The sequence below is a fragment of the Bidens hawaiensis genome, unplaced genomic scaffold, assembly GCF_021521415.1.
Source record: "Bidens hawaiensis isolate Kalapana, Puna unplaced genomic scaffold, B.hawaiensis_p1.1 tig00008321_1, whole genome shotgun sequence".
NCBI lineage: Eukaryota > Viridiplantae > Streptophyta > Magnoliopsida > Asterales > Asteraceae > Bidens > Bidens hawaiensis.
The window spans coordinates 527,826-542,961 of NW_027491591.1; the positions used below are offsets into that span (position 1 = coordinate 527,826).

Here is a 15,136-nt window from a genome sequence, read left to right on the forward strand (position 1 = left end):
CATTTGTAAAGAATTCCTTAATGCCCATTCAAATCTATTAGACACATTTATATACTTAAAGTCAACGAGTACGTAATTCGAAATATACAGACGAATTGCACCAAAACTGGTCAGAATGAGTATTTTAGGATAAAAAACTGTAAGACTAATATTTTGTATAACAAAATGAAAGAGGCAAGTATTTTAGGGGAAAAAAATGACGGGACAAAATACTCACACCTTACATTTCGTTCTTCAAAGTACTTGCACCTTACGTTTTGTTCTTCAAAGTACTTGCACCTTACATTTTGTTCTTCAAAATACTTGTCCCGTAAATAACATTTTGTTATACAAAATACTCGTCCAGACAATTTTCACATCTTAAAATACTTTCCTGACTAGTTTTGGTGCCACATATCAGTTTTTTATTAATTTATGAAACTACTCGTTCGGTTTATTTTATTACTTTTCTTACAAACCTGATTGTCCCTGATTGACAATCAACAATGACTGCAGCCCAACAAAGAACAATGATGAAGTTAGGCTACTGTGATAATGTGTGTGATATAGTTATCTATACACTTGCTTAAGGGTCCTTTATAACATAGGGCTAGAAGACAAAGATTATTATCTAATTTTATTTAACCATATCGTGAGTATGTATAAAGTCTCAAAACGTAACATATAAAGGGATCTAGAAACTAATTTGATCTTGCTCTTTTTCTTTATCAGTTTTGGTTCACGTTATAAAATGATGGTCAATCAACTTGATATTTTCATTAACTAGGTAAGGTTACATATACAAGAGAATAGCTAAGATCAAGGCATAATGCATGGCCAAGATCAAGGAATATGAATACAATTATTACAAGGAGGTTACATAAAAATAAATGTTACAAATTTCAAAACTTGAATTTGGGGGGAACCAAATGAACTGTGGGTCGGGTATGGTGTTGACCATGTTGTGTCTTAATATTGCCCCTCAAGATGGACGATCGAGAGAGAAGTCCGATCTTGGATAGTAACTCGTGGTAGCGTGTTTTAAGCAATGGTTTAGTTAAAGCATCTGCTAATTGATCATCTCCTTTAATATGTGTTACCCATATAATACTTGTTTGCACCTTTTCACGAACAAAATGAAAATCAAGTGCTAAATGTTTCATTCGTGAGTGAAAGATAGGATTCGCCGAGTAGTGGGTTGCACTAAGGTTATCACAATAAATAGTTGGAGTGATTGTGGATTCGTAGCCAAGCTCGGTCATTAAAGAAATAATCCATTGTACCTCGGTTGTTGTTGACGCAACGGCTCGAAATTCAGCTTCTGAAGATGAACGAGCCAAAGTTGGTTGTCGCTTAGAAGTCCATGCAATGGGGTTTGAACCAAGATAAACAATATATCCCGTTGTACTTCTGTAAGTTTCTTTGTCACCCGCCCAATCCGCATTCGTAAAAGCATGTAATTGCAAAGATGAATTACGGCGAATAAGAAAACCATGATGAAGTGTACCATGTAAATAACGAAGCAATCACTTTAGGGCGTCCCAATGGATATTTGTTGGGCGATGCATGAATTGTGACAATTTGTTTACTGCAAAAACAACATCAAGACGGGTTAAAGATAAGTATTGTAAGGCCCCAACGATAGACCTATATTCGGTAGGATTAGGTAATTGTGACCCATCAGTGGTGTTATAATGGACCGATGTTGTCATAGGTGTAGTTGCCGGTTTGCAATCATTCATGTTGGTTTTATTAAGACGATCGAGTATGTATTTTCTTAGGGAAAGAAAAAGGCCATCGGAGTGGGGAAGAACTTCGATACCTAGAAAATAAGAAAGGTTTCCCAAATCCTTTAGGGAAAATTTGTTGGCAAGAGAATTGATGAAAGAGGAAACAAGAGACGGGTTAGGACCGGTGATGATAATGTCATCGACATATACTAGAATATAAATGGGGGAGGTGGTAGAATGATGAATGAAGAGAGAGGGATTAGAAATAGTTGGTTTAAAATGATTGGAGATGAGAAACGATTTGAGTTCGTCATACCAAGCGCGAGACGCTTGTCGAAGACCATAAATAGCTTTGTGCAATTTACAAACGTGAGTTGGGAGAGACGGGTCAATGAACCCTGGTGATTGGGACATGTAAACGGATTCGCTGAGTGTGCCTTGAAGAAAGGCATTATTGATAACAAGTTGTCGTAAAGACCAACTGTGAGAGGCGGCTAATGCAAGAATAAAGCGAAGCGGGTTTAACAACCGGACTAAAGGTTTCAATATAATCGATTCCCGGTCTTTGATTAAAACCTTTTGCAACTAATCGGGCTTTTAAACAGTCAACGGAACCGCCGGGTTTAAATTTTGTGCGAAAAAACCATTTACAGCCAACCAGATTAGGAATGGATTCGCGGGGAACGAGGGTCCATGTTTTGTTACGAATGAGAGCTTCATGTTCATCTTGCATTGCGTTTCGCCAGTGAGGTTGTTTAAGGGCTTGGGTAATGTTTGAGGGTTCGGGAAATGGTTGAACAATTGAGTGGTAAAGTAAGAAATCATTATTATGATATTTTGAGTTTGGTTTGCGTGTGTTGCGGGTTTGTCTTTCACTAATGACGGGAAGGGTAGTGGTGTGTGGGTTATTAGTTTGTGTTGGGATGGGAATAGATGAGGGAGTAGTAGTTAAATTTGGTGAAGGAAGTGGACTTTCAGGTTGGGTGGAAGGGAAAGTGGTAGTAGTAGGACTTGAAGTGACAGATTGAGTTTGAGATGTTGGTTGGCTTTGAGTGTGGTTTTCATTATTATATGGAGTGATGGGTGGGTCCACCGTGGTGGATGGGAGAAGATTTAAAGATTGTGGAATTATAGTGATTCTCAACCATGTGTCTGGATCTGTTGCAGTTGTGGGTGTTGTGTGAATTAAGGTGGGATATGGGAAAGTTGTCTTTACAAAATGAACATGTCTTGAGGTATAGACTTTGTTTGTTATTGGTTCAAGAAGATGGTATGCACTTTGAGAGGAAGAGTAGCCTATGAATATACAAGGCTTAGATCGAGATTGTAATTTATGATGTGAATGTGGACGAAGCCAAGGGTATGCCAAACAACCAAAATTCCTTAATTTTTCATAATTGGGAATTTTGTTGAAAAGACGGTGATAAGGTGAATCATTTTGAAGTGTAGATGTGGGCAAGCGATTAATTAAGTAGGTTGCGGTGGTAAATGCAAAAGGCCAAAATTTTAAAGGTACGTGGGCATGTGAGAGGAGAGTAAGACCAGTTTCGACTATGTGACGATGTCGTCGCTCAGCATAGCCATTATGTTCGGGAGTACGAGGTGGAGAAGTAAGGTGAGTGATACCACAAGAAGATAGGTGAGAAGCAAGTTTTATGTATTCGCCTCCATTGTCAGTAAATAATTGTTTTATTTTGGTTTGGAAATAGTTTTCGACAAGATGTTGAAAACGAATGAAGGTGGTGAGAGAGTCGGATTTATGCTTTAAAGGATAAATCCAAATGTATTTGGTAAAATGATCTACAAATATGATGTAATATTTATAGCCATCAATTGATAATATTGGAGATGTCCAAACATCGGAAAATATCAATTGTAGAGGTGTTGTAGATGTAAGAGAAGAATTATGAAACGGTAATTTGTGACTCTTATTAATGCAACAAGAATTACAACTAGTGTTTGAAACATTAATATTATGAATGATAGATGATAAACTTTTAAAACTTGGAGATGTGGATGTCCAAGACGATGGTGCCAAGAGTTATTGGTATGCGCATAAAATAGTGAAGGTGGTGATGTTGAACGAAGTTCATATATCCCACGACTAGCCATTCCCCAGAGAAGAATTTGATTGGAGTTGCAATCCTTGATAAGAAAATGAAAAGAAAAAAATTGCATTAGTATGTGATTGTCAATACATAATCTTGAAATAGAAATAATATTTTTAGATATAGATGGGACGCAAAGCACATTGTTAAGAGTAAAAGAGGTATTTGGGAAATTGATTTTTAATGAGCCAACATGAGTAATAGTTAAAGACGAACCATCACCGATGATAAGTTCATCGGTTCCATCATAGGGTGTGTGGAGAGATAAGGCATTGATGTCATTGGTGATATGGTGGGAAGCACCGCTATCAAAGAGCCAAGGGGTACATTTGGGATTTGTATTCGAAACTCCCATCATGTGAGCTTGAGGTTTGTTTGATTTAGGGAGAGATGGTAGGGCCACTTGGGGATATTGTTTCTTGAAGGCATAACAAGAGGTTAAGGAATGTCCTTGTTTAAAACAAAAATTGACATTTTCCTAAAAAGGGACGAAGAGATGATTGGTTTGGTGTGGGGAGTATGCCATCATTTTTGTTATAGTTGGCTGATTGGTTTTTGTTGTGCCAAGGTTTGGAGGATTGACGGGCATGGGCCACAAAAGCAGTTGTTGGTTGGTGTATGTTGGCCACGGGTGGGTTTTGTTGAGCAAGAGATAACTCATGGTTAATGAGTTTCTCATGTAGTTCATGGAATGAGATGGGGTTGTCTCGAGCATGGGTGGATTCAATGATAGATTTGTATGCGGTTTGGTCAAGTCCTTTAAGAACTATATCGGTTATGTCCTCGGGATTCATAGGTTTCCTAAGGATGGCGAGTTCGTCGGCTACGGTTTTGATAGCTTGCATGTATTCGGTTATTGGTTGTTCATGGGTTTTAACAGATTGTTTGATGCGGTATTGCAATTGCTTAATGTGTCCACGTGAAGTGGAAGCGTATGTGTTGGATAATATCTTCCACGCCTCAGAGAGAAGAGGCGGCATTAGTGATGAGGGGGTAGTGGGTGATAAGCTTCCGACTAGTGCACCATACAACAAGCGATCTTGTCGGAACCAATTAGAGTAGGCAGCGGTATGTTTTCCGGCCTCATCAGTGGCAGGTTCAGGAGAGGGATGTGAACCATCAATGAACTTGTGTAAGTCCAGGCCATTAAGAAGTGCTTCAACTTGGGTTTTCCAACTTAAGAAATTGATGGAAAGTAGTTTTAAGGATTGAGGAAATTGGACAATGGTTAGGGAGGAGTTTGAGGGTGTTAAAGTGGTAGCAACAGGGCTGGAATCAGTGTTTGTGGAAGACATAGTTGCCAGCTGAAAATATGTGGACGCGTAAACCGGTGGCCGGAGGTTGTAGGTCACCGGAACAAAAGAAGTGTGGCCGGAATATTTTGGTGGTTTACCTAGCTGATACCATATAAAATGATGGTCAATCAACTTGATATTTTCATTAACTAGGGAAGGTTACATATACAAGAGAATAGCTAAGATCAAGGCATAATGCATGGCCAAGATCAAGGAATAATAAATACAATTATTACAAGGAGGTTACATAAAAATAAATGTTACAAATTTCAAAACTTGAATTTGGGGGGAACCAAATGAAATGTGGGTCGGGTATGGTGTTGACCATGTTGTGTCTTAATACACGTAGTAGTTGGTGCGAATTCAACCCATAATTCGTTTATTTCTAAATACAATATAGTTTTGATCTTCACTACTAATATGGTATATATATAGTTAGTAGAATTTAACGTAGAAGTGTAGGACACTGAAAAAACATTGACATCGCCGGTCGCCCTTCTGATATCGAATTAATATTTCTACCAGACGTTTGTATTTTTTCCTACTTGCCCGCATCAATCGGATCCTAACTGTGACATAATAACTTAAAACTAGTCTGAACACTAAGAGCATCCACAACAACAAACTTTCACAAACCGACACATCAACGCCACATCATATTCCAAACTTTTTACAAAAACCCCAACTTTCTGTCACAACAAAAAACCTTTACAAACCTCATTAAAATATTATTAAAACCGTATATATAATATATATGTATATATCCATGTGAGAGGGTGGAAAAATGGACCCACCATCACTTGTTTGTTGCAAGTTCGCATAAACAAACTTCACCATTCAAAGTTTCAAACTTTACTCTACAACAATAAATTAAGTTCACACTTGTTTGTCTTTTTTAACACCTCATCCAAACCTTAGGCATTACACCCTGTTGTGGATGCTCTAACTGATGTATGACCATTAATCTCCTGAACAATTTCTTGACACCTCATTCAAACCTTGGGCATTGCATCATGTTGTGGATGCTCTAACTGATGTATAACCATTAATCTCCTTAACAATTAATCTAGGAGTAACAAGTATAGGGAACCTATAATGGGGTTCAAGAAAATTCCCTTCAATAGGCTTAAAAGGAGGCATGTCGTGTGCAAAGTTGAAGGATGGCAGGATTCTTCACTTAAACTTAAAGATGGTTGATACCTAGCTTTACACAGCCAATGATTAGCTTGTGATACGTGGAAGCGAATATCCAAGATTGCTTATTAGGGAGCCTGGGGCACCACTCGGGTAGCCCCTACGGGTATCGATCTCTTTGACCACAGTATTTATCACTCCCACGAGTAGGCTTGGCGGGTTGTGGCGTCAGGTGGTACTCATCGAAGAAAGGAGAGAAAAGAGAGCTATGATTATATTAATTACACGTTAATCCTACTACTGGACTTTAGCTTGATTAACCTTTCCTTTTTTTTATCTTTTAGAAAACAGGATTAAATCTAACCTAATCTCGCACTCCTAACTTCTTTTTTGTAACCTATGGTCATTAGTTAACACACTATTAATTTAAAGCTATACTCTTTTTTTTTTGGGCTATGAATTATGATCATCGTACGTTTTTATAAGAGTCTAATACGAGTCTATAAAGATGTATGTTATTTCCTTGTTGAATAAGAGAGAATCAATCAATCATTGAGAATCTTACTACTCTAATAAATAACTACTACTACATGCCACTTGTCATATTCTCATCAATTCTTATACTTTTTAACCCATTTTCTAAAATATGGATCCTACATGGGTCATTACCCACCCAGTTTATTGTTATTCAAACCTACTATCTTTTATTCCAATCAAACCATTCTCCCAACTCCATCACTACTATCGGCCCTCTCCATGGTCTCCACCACCACCAATGTCGACAACGAAATAGCCCCTCTCCACGGCCGCAACCACCATCACCACTACTATCGCCCCTCTCTACGACCACCACCACCACCACCACATCCTCTATATATATTATAGATCGTTAACACCTGTTCCTTTTCGTGTCCAAAAGTGAAGATTAAACCGTTATTTGATTTGGTAAAGTTAGAATTATCTTTTATTGAATAATCTATGTTCATCACAAAACCTTTTTATTGATTCCGAGTTCACCAGAAGTCAAATCGGATTCTTTTATATCACAACCCCTGTTATTTATTATTATCATTATTTTTGTAAATGTAATTTACAGTTGATTGAATGTGAATGATTGAATGAACAAATAGTGATTTTAGTAATGAAGATGATGGTGTTAATGTTCCAGTTGAAAATCATATAGTGGTTCCAGCTAGCATAGGTTTACTTTTAATTTAGCAAACCAACGTCACTTTGTTAGTCCATATGTTCTTTATCCAACCTTTTATTTAAATTTAAGCACTAATTTATATTATAAACAACTAATTTTTATTTGTAGCATCTACATGCTCGCTTATTACAGCTTTTTAATATTGAGAAGACTATGTTCCTAACTTTGTCTATCTAGAAGATAATCATTGTTTAATGCCTAGAGGTGTGGAAACTTACTTTGCTGTACATCATGGTCATATAATTATGATGACTTATTATGGTCAACCTTTTTCTTCCCAATGCAAATCCAAATCATCAAAATCGTTACCCATTTCCCGTTGCTGCTTATTATTAGGTAACTTCACAACTTTCTCCTTCATATCCATCTATTTTATGTTCTATTAATAAATCATTTTTATATTTGATTAGCTTTAGGTCAAACTTAGATTTCGTTTTACTTAATTTATGATTTGAAGTTTTTACATTTTAATTGTTTTAGATTCATCAACATCGTTTGGCGCATTATAATTTTTGAGTATGTCAATGAAATACAGTTAGTAACTTAGTATTTAGTTTAAATCCAATTTGACTCAATTTGGTTTAGTCATCACTATGCTACTGAATGTTACTAATGTACATATTTATGTTTAAATCTATTTTTTAATGGTACTTTGGTAATTAAGAAATACTAAATATATGTTGTACAACTTTTTAAATTTTTCAATCTTCCATGAATATATACTAATCACGTATATCAATTAATATTCAAATTTAAAGTTTCATTATCAAACAGTCAACTATTTTAGCTAAATTCCATAACCATAAATTAAGAATTAAATTTGGATTTACTAAAATCATTCAAGATAAATTTGGAAAGCTAACGGATTATTATACATTGTACCAAATTGATTTAATATTGTAACAACTTCCTAAAATATAGACCGATCACGTGGTATGCGTATTCAAATTTTAAACATCCATTATCTAATACTTTCAACTATTGTATATAACATCGCTACGTTCGTAGTAATAAATTATGGTATTTTGTGAACTCCGGGTAATCCCTATTATCTAAACAATGACAAATTGATTAGTATGTTTTTCTCATTTTCCTGTCAATTATATTCATATGAAAATAAACAAATTATTGTATCATTTTTTATTTTATTTTTTGGTTTATATATTGCTTGATTATACACACATCGGTTGGTGACCAGAAATTTATCATGCTCAATCAACTTTCAAACTGTAAGGTATCTAAGGATGGCTCTATCATCAAAGTTCGTGAAATCCGGTTTTAGGGTAATCATGTTTGGGATAAACCTCAGCAAAGCATTTCAAAGGACATGATATTGATTAATCAAGAGGAATAATATGTTATGTGTGTTTATATATACACATATTAGTTTCATGTGTATTATCATTTATATTGCTTTTTTTAAACATTTTTATTCTTTTTAATTGTCAGGGATACATGGTTCATTGGAGCATATTAAGAAAATTTAAATATTAAATACAGATTTGATGAATTCAATCCTAAATACAAATATATGTATAATGACAAAAAAAAAGAAAAAAAAAAGAAGTAAAATTCTTCTTGAAGTCCAGCGTTGCACCCTATGAAAATTTTGGTGATGAATTACACGGATTCAAGTTTCACAACATTGTTCATTTATTGACAATATTACTTGAACATGCATCATTGTTAATAAGTAGTATATTACATATTAATAGTTTGTATTAAAATTTCTGTTTGGTAAAAAAAATAACCAACATATATCTTTTTGTTTTTTTACTATTGGGGTGGTGCTGAATAATATACCAAAAGTAACCTTTTGTTTTAGTTTCTTTTATTACTTGACGATGCCTTTATAATGTTCTTTTTTTTCATATCTAATAGCATAATATCTAATGTTACCTAATGTTGCTATAATAAAAATATATATATCACTTTTTGTTAGCACATTCATTGTTGTTAAGTCTTATGTTACATGGTAATTTTTTATATTATTTATTTTGATACAAGCTTATTAAAAATATTGAAAAACCGTTATCTAAAAGCCCCAAATTTTTTATAAACATGGTATATTGATTAATACAACCACAAACGTAGTGTCCATGGATTTTTTTTCCTTATTTGAAAAATATTTGTGTAACGTTTATTTAGTAATTTTTGTAATTTTGTTGCTAATTGTAATTGTATTATATCATGTTTGTGATTGAGTTTGAAAACACCTTATTGACTTATTGGTGTTTTCAAAAAGTCAATAAGTTAAAAGGTGTTTGGCAATCGCAAAAATCCCTTTTATTTTAGCCTTTTGAAAATGTTAAAAAAACACTTTTCTAAAAGTCTTAAATTCTGGCTTTTAAAAATGACTTTTTGAAAAAGTCAATAAGTCAATAAGCACTTTTCAAACTCAATATTAGTTATATATGATAATTGTGTTGATGATTGTATTTTTGCTTAGTGTTTAAATTTTAAAAGTTTCATCAATATCTCGTGTAATACACGGTCCTCAAACTAGTTTGATATATTTTATTCTCTTTGTTCTCAAAAACCTCTTTTTTTGTTCTTTTTTTTATCAAACTCTAGGTGACCATATATCGCATCACATAAAGTCTACAAAAATCAAGAACTGATTACGTTATGCTATCTTTGCCTACTTGCCCACCACATCAACCGACCCTAACAGATGCGACAGATCGAATAACTTAATCTAGTCAGAACACTAATTGTCGTATAACCATTCTCCTTAATTAACAAAATCTTGGAAAAACAAGCATCAATGGTAATATTGAGGGTTCAAAAAGATGCATGACATGTCTCGAAAAGTTTAAAGGAACGATGACATACATTCTTCTCTTAAGAGACGGTCGATACCTACACACAGCCGATGATTAGCTCGTTATGAAGCTAATCTACAAGATTGCTTGCATTAGTTCAGTAGTTTAATTTAGCATACACTAATTAACAGGCAACAAAATGCTTGTCTCTTAGATTGATGGCATGCATATAGCAATACAAAATCGATAATCTTGATGAATTCACTCGTTATAAATTAATAATATATCAACTGATCTTTCATTGAGCGTATGATCCCAAAGGTGATCTTGGTTTTCCCTCTTGAATCTAATAATTATGATTATAACCAAACGCGACGGATTGAAGGTCTTCACCATACTCTCTAAACCCCCATTGCTGCTGGTTGCTACTAATTTGCATGTCCAAAGATTCAATGGAGTAACTTGAACCTTCTTCAAAACTCGAAAACGATCCATCTTCTTCTTTTGGAAACGAATTCTTGAAGTTCATGGCATCGTTCATTGAGTTTGGATTATACTGAGGCATATGTGTCCATGAGTTTTCAGATTGTTGAACCCAGTTCTTGATTTCTTGTGTTTGTTGGTAAGAAGGGTGTCTTGTGGTGGGATTAATATTATCAGAACTTATGGGTACATTTAGTTGTCTTTGAGCTGCTTGTTCTCTTAAAGAAACTAATTGTGATTGTAAACTGACCACCTGTGCAACAAACACATTAACAAGCTGTCAACAAAAGCTTGATATTTAGCTATACAATGAAGATCAAGATTAGGGTTTTCGGTTGGAACAATTAGACAAGATTATGGTCTTCAATAAAGATAAAACAAGATCAAGATTTATGTTCTCAGTTCGAATAATCAAAAGCAAGATTAAGGCTTTCAGTTAGTTTAATTAATCAAAGTAGGGTATTCACATGAAGGCGTGAAAGAGTTGATCAGATGAGCCCCTCGTACCACTAATATTGTTCAGGATATGGATATAACTTCGACAAATACTTGAAAAACGAACATTTGCAACCATCAATTTGAATTACAAACCTGTTGTTGTAGTGCAAAGATATGTGAAACACAGCCATAAATGGGATCTTGAAGCCTAGCTTGAGCTTCATAAGCTATTGTAGCCGCAGCTTCGGACCGATCACAAACCGGCAGATGAGCAAGAAGCTTAGAGACATTGCTTGCACCAAAAACCCTGTGAATTGCAGCAAATTGTGTAGCACCTTGTTCATGGCAGAAATAAGGTGCAAACACACAACCCTTTATGCATTTTCTTCTTAGGAATTTGCAGGCACCACAGGGAGAACCTGATCCTGTCATAATTAGAATTCAATATTTGTGAAAATTTTAAGTTCTTGGTAAGACTGAAAGGGTATGTCTTTGTTTTGATGCTGGTGAAAACATTGTGATCACCATGTTTATAAATAAGAAAGGTGAAGAGGATGGATGGTATTTTAGTGAATAATTAATTGCATATTGTTCCCTAGATGGTCTACACTTTTTATTTTTTATAATTCTAATATGATAATTAATCAACTTTAAAAAAAATTGAGATGAATGATTTTCAATATTTAACCCCACAACCAAAGTACCAAACCCCTTATTTAATTGGCTTTCCTTTTTGTTTTCTGTTTTTTAAGATTCCAGTTTAACCCCTTAAAAGACAAAAGAGCTACATGAATCAAACACACCCTCACAGCCTAGCCTTTTTTTTCCATTGAACAACGATTTGAATCAATGACATGCCACCGACTTATCCAGTCATCTTTATTCTCTAAGACTACTCATTATGGTAACCATTTATCATAACCGGTTACAAGTTGGCACAAAATGACAAAAAAACATTTTAATTATAAAATTGCAAATTCTTTTTTGTCCACAACCGGTTGCAACCTTGATTGTTCCAGCAACCCAAGTTTGCAACTAAACTTTTGTATCTAACTTGGTTTTTTCATGAAAATTACAACTTTTAACCTTTTTTTTAAATGTAATAACACGGTTTTGTTTATAAAAAAATACTAAACATTTTGATATAAATTTTATAAAAAATGAAGCATTTTTATTTAATAAAATATTGGTTTAGGTTGGATTGTGATAGTGAGTAAAATATTGGATATTGGTTGGGTTGTATAGGTGGAAGGGAGAGAAATTAGTTTTTTAATAAATGATTGGGTTGATTTGGGTTGTGATAGTGGATAGTCTAAGTATGCAACCTTTCAAGTTTAAGTTGGCACCGTCCCCGAATGGAAACCCTTAAATTAGTCTATCCCCATTAGTTTCAACCCGAAGACAAACCATACGTGAGAAATCCTTCTGGCTCAACCTGAAATCACTATTTTGTCATTGATAGGACTTGAACCATGACCTCAGAGGAACTCGCCTATTCTAAATAATTATCATCGGATATATAAGTATTAAATACAACAAATACCGTGTTTTGAGAAATAAAGTGTTGATATATATATTTGTAATACTTAAAGCTTGCATACATTTCAATAATTCAAAGTGAAATACATATATACTTTTATATGCAATATTTAATTGCATGATTTCAATAATTCAGAAGCCATGTGCAACACAGAGAGAGTTCCATTTGATAGATTTGATTCCTTGCATCATCTGATCAGGTGTTTTTTATTATTTATAACACATAAAATTATGATGCTTCAAACATCGATTCTTTTATATATACTCACACTAAAAGGTTATCACATAAAGCAACTTTTGCTGCTTCTTTTTTTCTTTTTCCGCTAGATCGAGAAGTTGCTTAAATCTTGGAGGTTTCTCAGCTCGAATTACTAGATATTGTGTGGCAAATGAAACTAGAGGTAGACTGAGTTGATGTTGCAACCTGAAGGCTGAAGCAAAATTTTGAATTTTTAAAGTTATTATTTTTTTTACATACATGTCCAACAGACATATTTTTTCCGCTTACATAAACTTAGTTTTAAAAGTCAAAAGCTTAAACTTCTAAAAACTTATATTAATTACTACTGACTCCTCAATCCTAGTCAACTAGCAAGTTTCGATCTACCTTGTAACAGCCAAGTGACCCAGTGTACGCAAATAAACAAAACAAATTGAATTTATCGTGGACAAATAGTCTAAGCATTCTTTAATTAACGGAATAATAAAAAGAAGAAAATTCCATTTAATAAAAATAGAGTTTACATCAAAATCAAAGTCAAACCAGTAACAAGTTGCATCATTAGCTCTTTTTAAATAATAATAATAATAGTGGTAGTAATATTAATAATAATACTAGTTAACGAACTAATAACAATCATGATAGTAATACTAGTAAAAATAATAACTATAATATAAGTAATAGTAATTACAACAAATAATATTAATAGTTTTAAACTTACCAATTAATAAAATTAGCAAACATAAGTGTGGCGCTCTAAAAAACTAAATATATAGTTTTCAACGTGGTTGGTTAGTTGAAGTGCGTAATTATATATCGTAGATACAAAAAAAAATATTTTATTTTAAATACAACTTCGAGAACGGCCCCATATCAGAATACCGAAACAAAAAATTAGTAAAAACATAAACTGTATACTATGCCGGTTATGGCTACACAATGTCTCCTCGATAGCGGTAGTGCAAGAATATTGATCTTACAAGTATCAAAATCTAAAACCATAAAAATGATTGTTGAGGTTGGTACCAATGTTGTTTAATCGGTATATGTACTCGGTAAAAACGTGAATCCTTAGTTTATGATAGAAGTGCACTAAAACACTGGCTAACTGAAACGACCCGAAAACTTGAATTCGTTTCGAGTGTACACACCTACTTTACGATGTCAAATTAAGTGGATCAACCAATCAACTCTAGTGATATGAGTTTTCACAATTTTTTAACGAATTAAGAAATTAACTCTTGTCATTTTGTAAACATTATATTTTATATCCTTTTTATGTAAGTTTAATTTACAATAATAAAATACGGAATAGCTTTTAACTTTTAATCTCTTGTAATCAGGGGCGGACCCACATAGTGTGGATCGGGGTCCCGGGACACCAATGTTTTTTAAAAATTTATTAGAAGCGGTATATTAAATTTTTTGAGGACCCCATAAGATTTAATACTTGGAACCCATACTATTAATGTTGATGTGGTCTGGTGGAAAGTCCCTTGTTTTATCTTTGAAAGGTTATGGGTTCAAGTCTTACAAGGCTCCGTTTTTGGTTTTTTGTGTTAATTTTTAGTGTTAATCAATCATTTGATTGCTAATGTTGCAATGATAACTTTGGAAACATTCAAACACCTCTAAAATACATATCATTGTTTTCAACTTTATGCATGGTTTTCTTTAGAAACATTCAAACACTTTAAAATATCAGTTTTATTTTTCACTAGTTTAAGTTAATGGTTTTCAACACATGCTTATGAAATGGTGGATCTAGGTTCTATCTCAAAAATGTTTAAGAAAGGGAAAACAAAGTGTTTATGTGTCAACCCGACCCATTTTGACCCGTTCAGGTAGTGATGATTGAAAAGAAAGTTTTATTATGATATTGTTTTTTATTATGTTCTTCGCCTCGACCCGACCTGAACAACGACCGACCCGAAAAATTTGAACACCGAAAATATGGGACCCCATTGGCAAAAAATCCTAGGTCCGCCACTGCTTGTAATGTGATTATGAAATCTATAAAACTATATAGAAAATATTAAATCGTAGGTAAAAAAAGAAAAAGAAGAAGAAAAAAAAAAGATAAATACAAACGGCAATCCTTAAAAGATACGTTTAAAAAAATTTCAGGTCTTTCTTATCAAGATTGTACCTTCTTTGTTAAATTTAATCACTCGAAAACAATATTTAAAACCCTAATAATTTACCATTAATCATTTGGTACACTTTCTTTTGTCG

The 15,136-nt window shown here is 33.8% G+C and overlaps 1 protein-coding gene across 1 annotated transcript; it reads right to left on the bottom strand.

The window, feature by feature from the left end:
• Positions 1 to 10,313: 10,313 nt before the first annotated feature.
• LOC143637468 (LOB domain-containing protein 14-like) lies at positions 10,314 to 11,920 on the bottom strand. The gene is made up of 2 exons (XM_077104853.1): positions 11,296 to 11,920; positions 10,314 to 10,957 (listed from the first exon to the last, which is right to left on the bottom strand). The coding sequence occupies exons 1-2, from the start codon at positions 11,572 to 11,574 to the stop codon at positions 10,568 to 10,570; spliced, it is 669 nt and encodes a 222-aa protein (XP_076960968.1). The 5' UTR covers positions 11,575 to 11,920; the 3' UTR covers positions 10,314 to 10,567.
• Between the last annotated feature and the right edge of the window lie 3,216 nt (positions 11,921 to 15,136).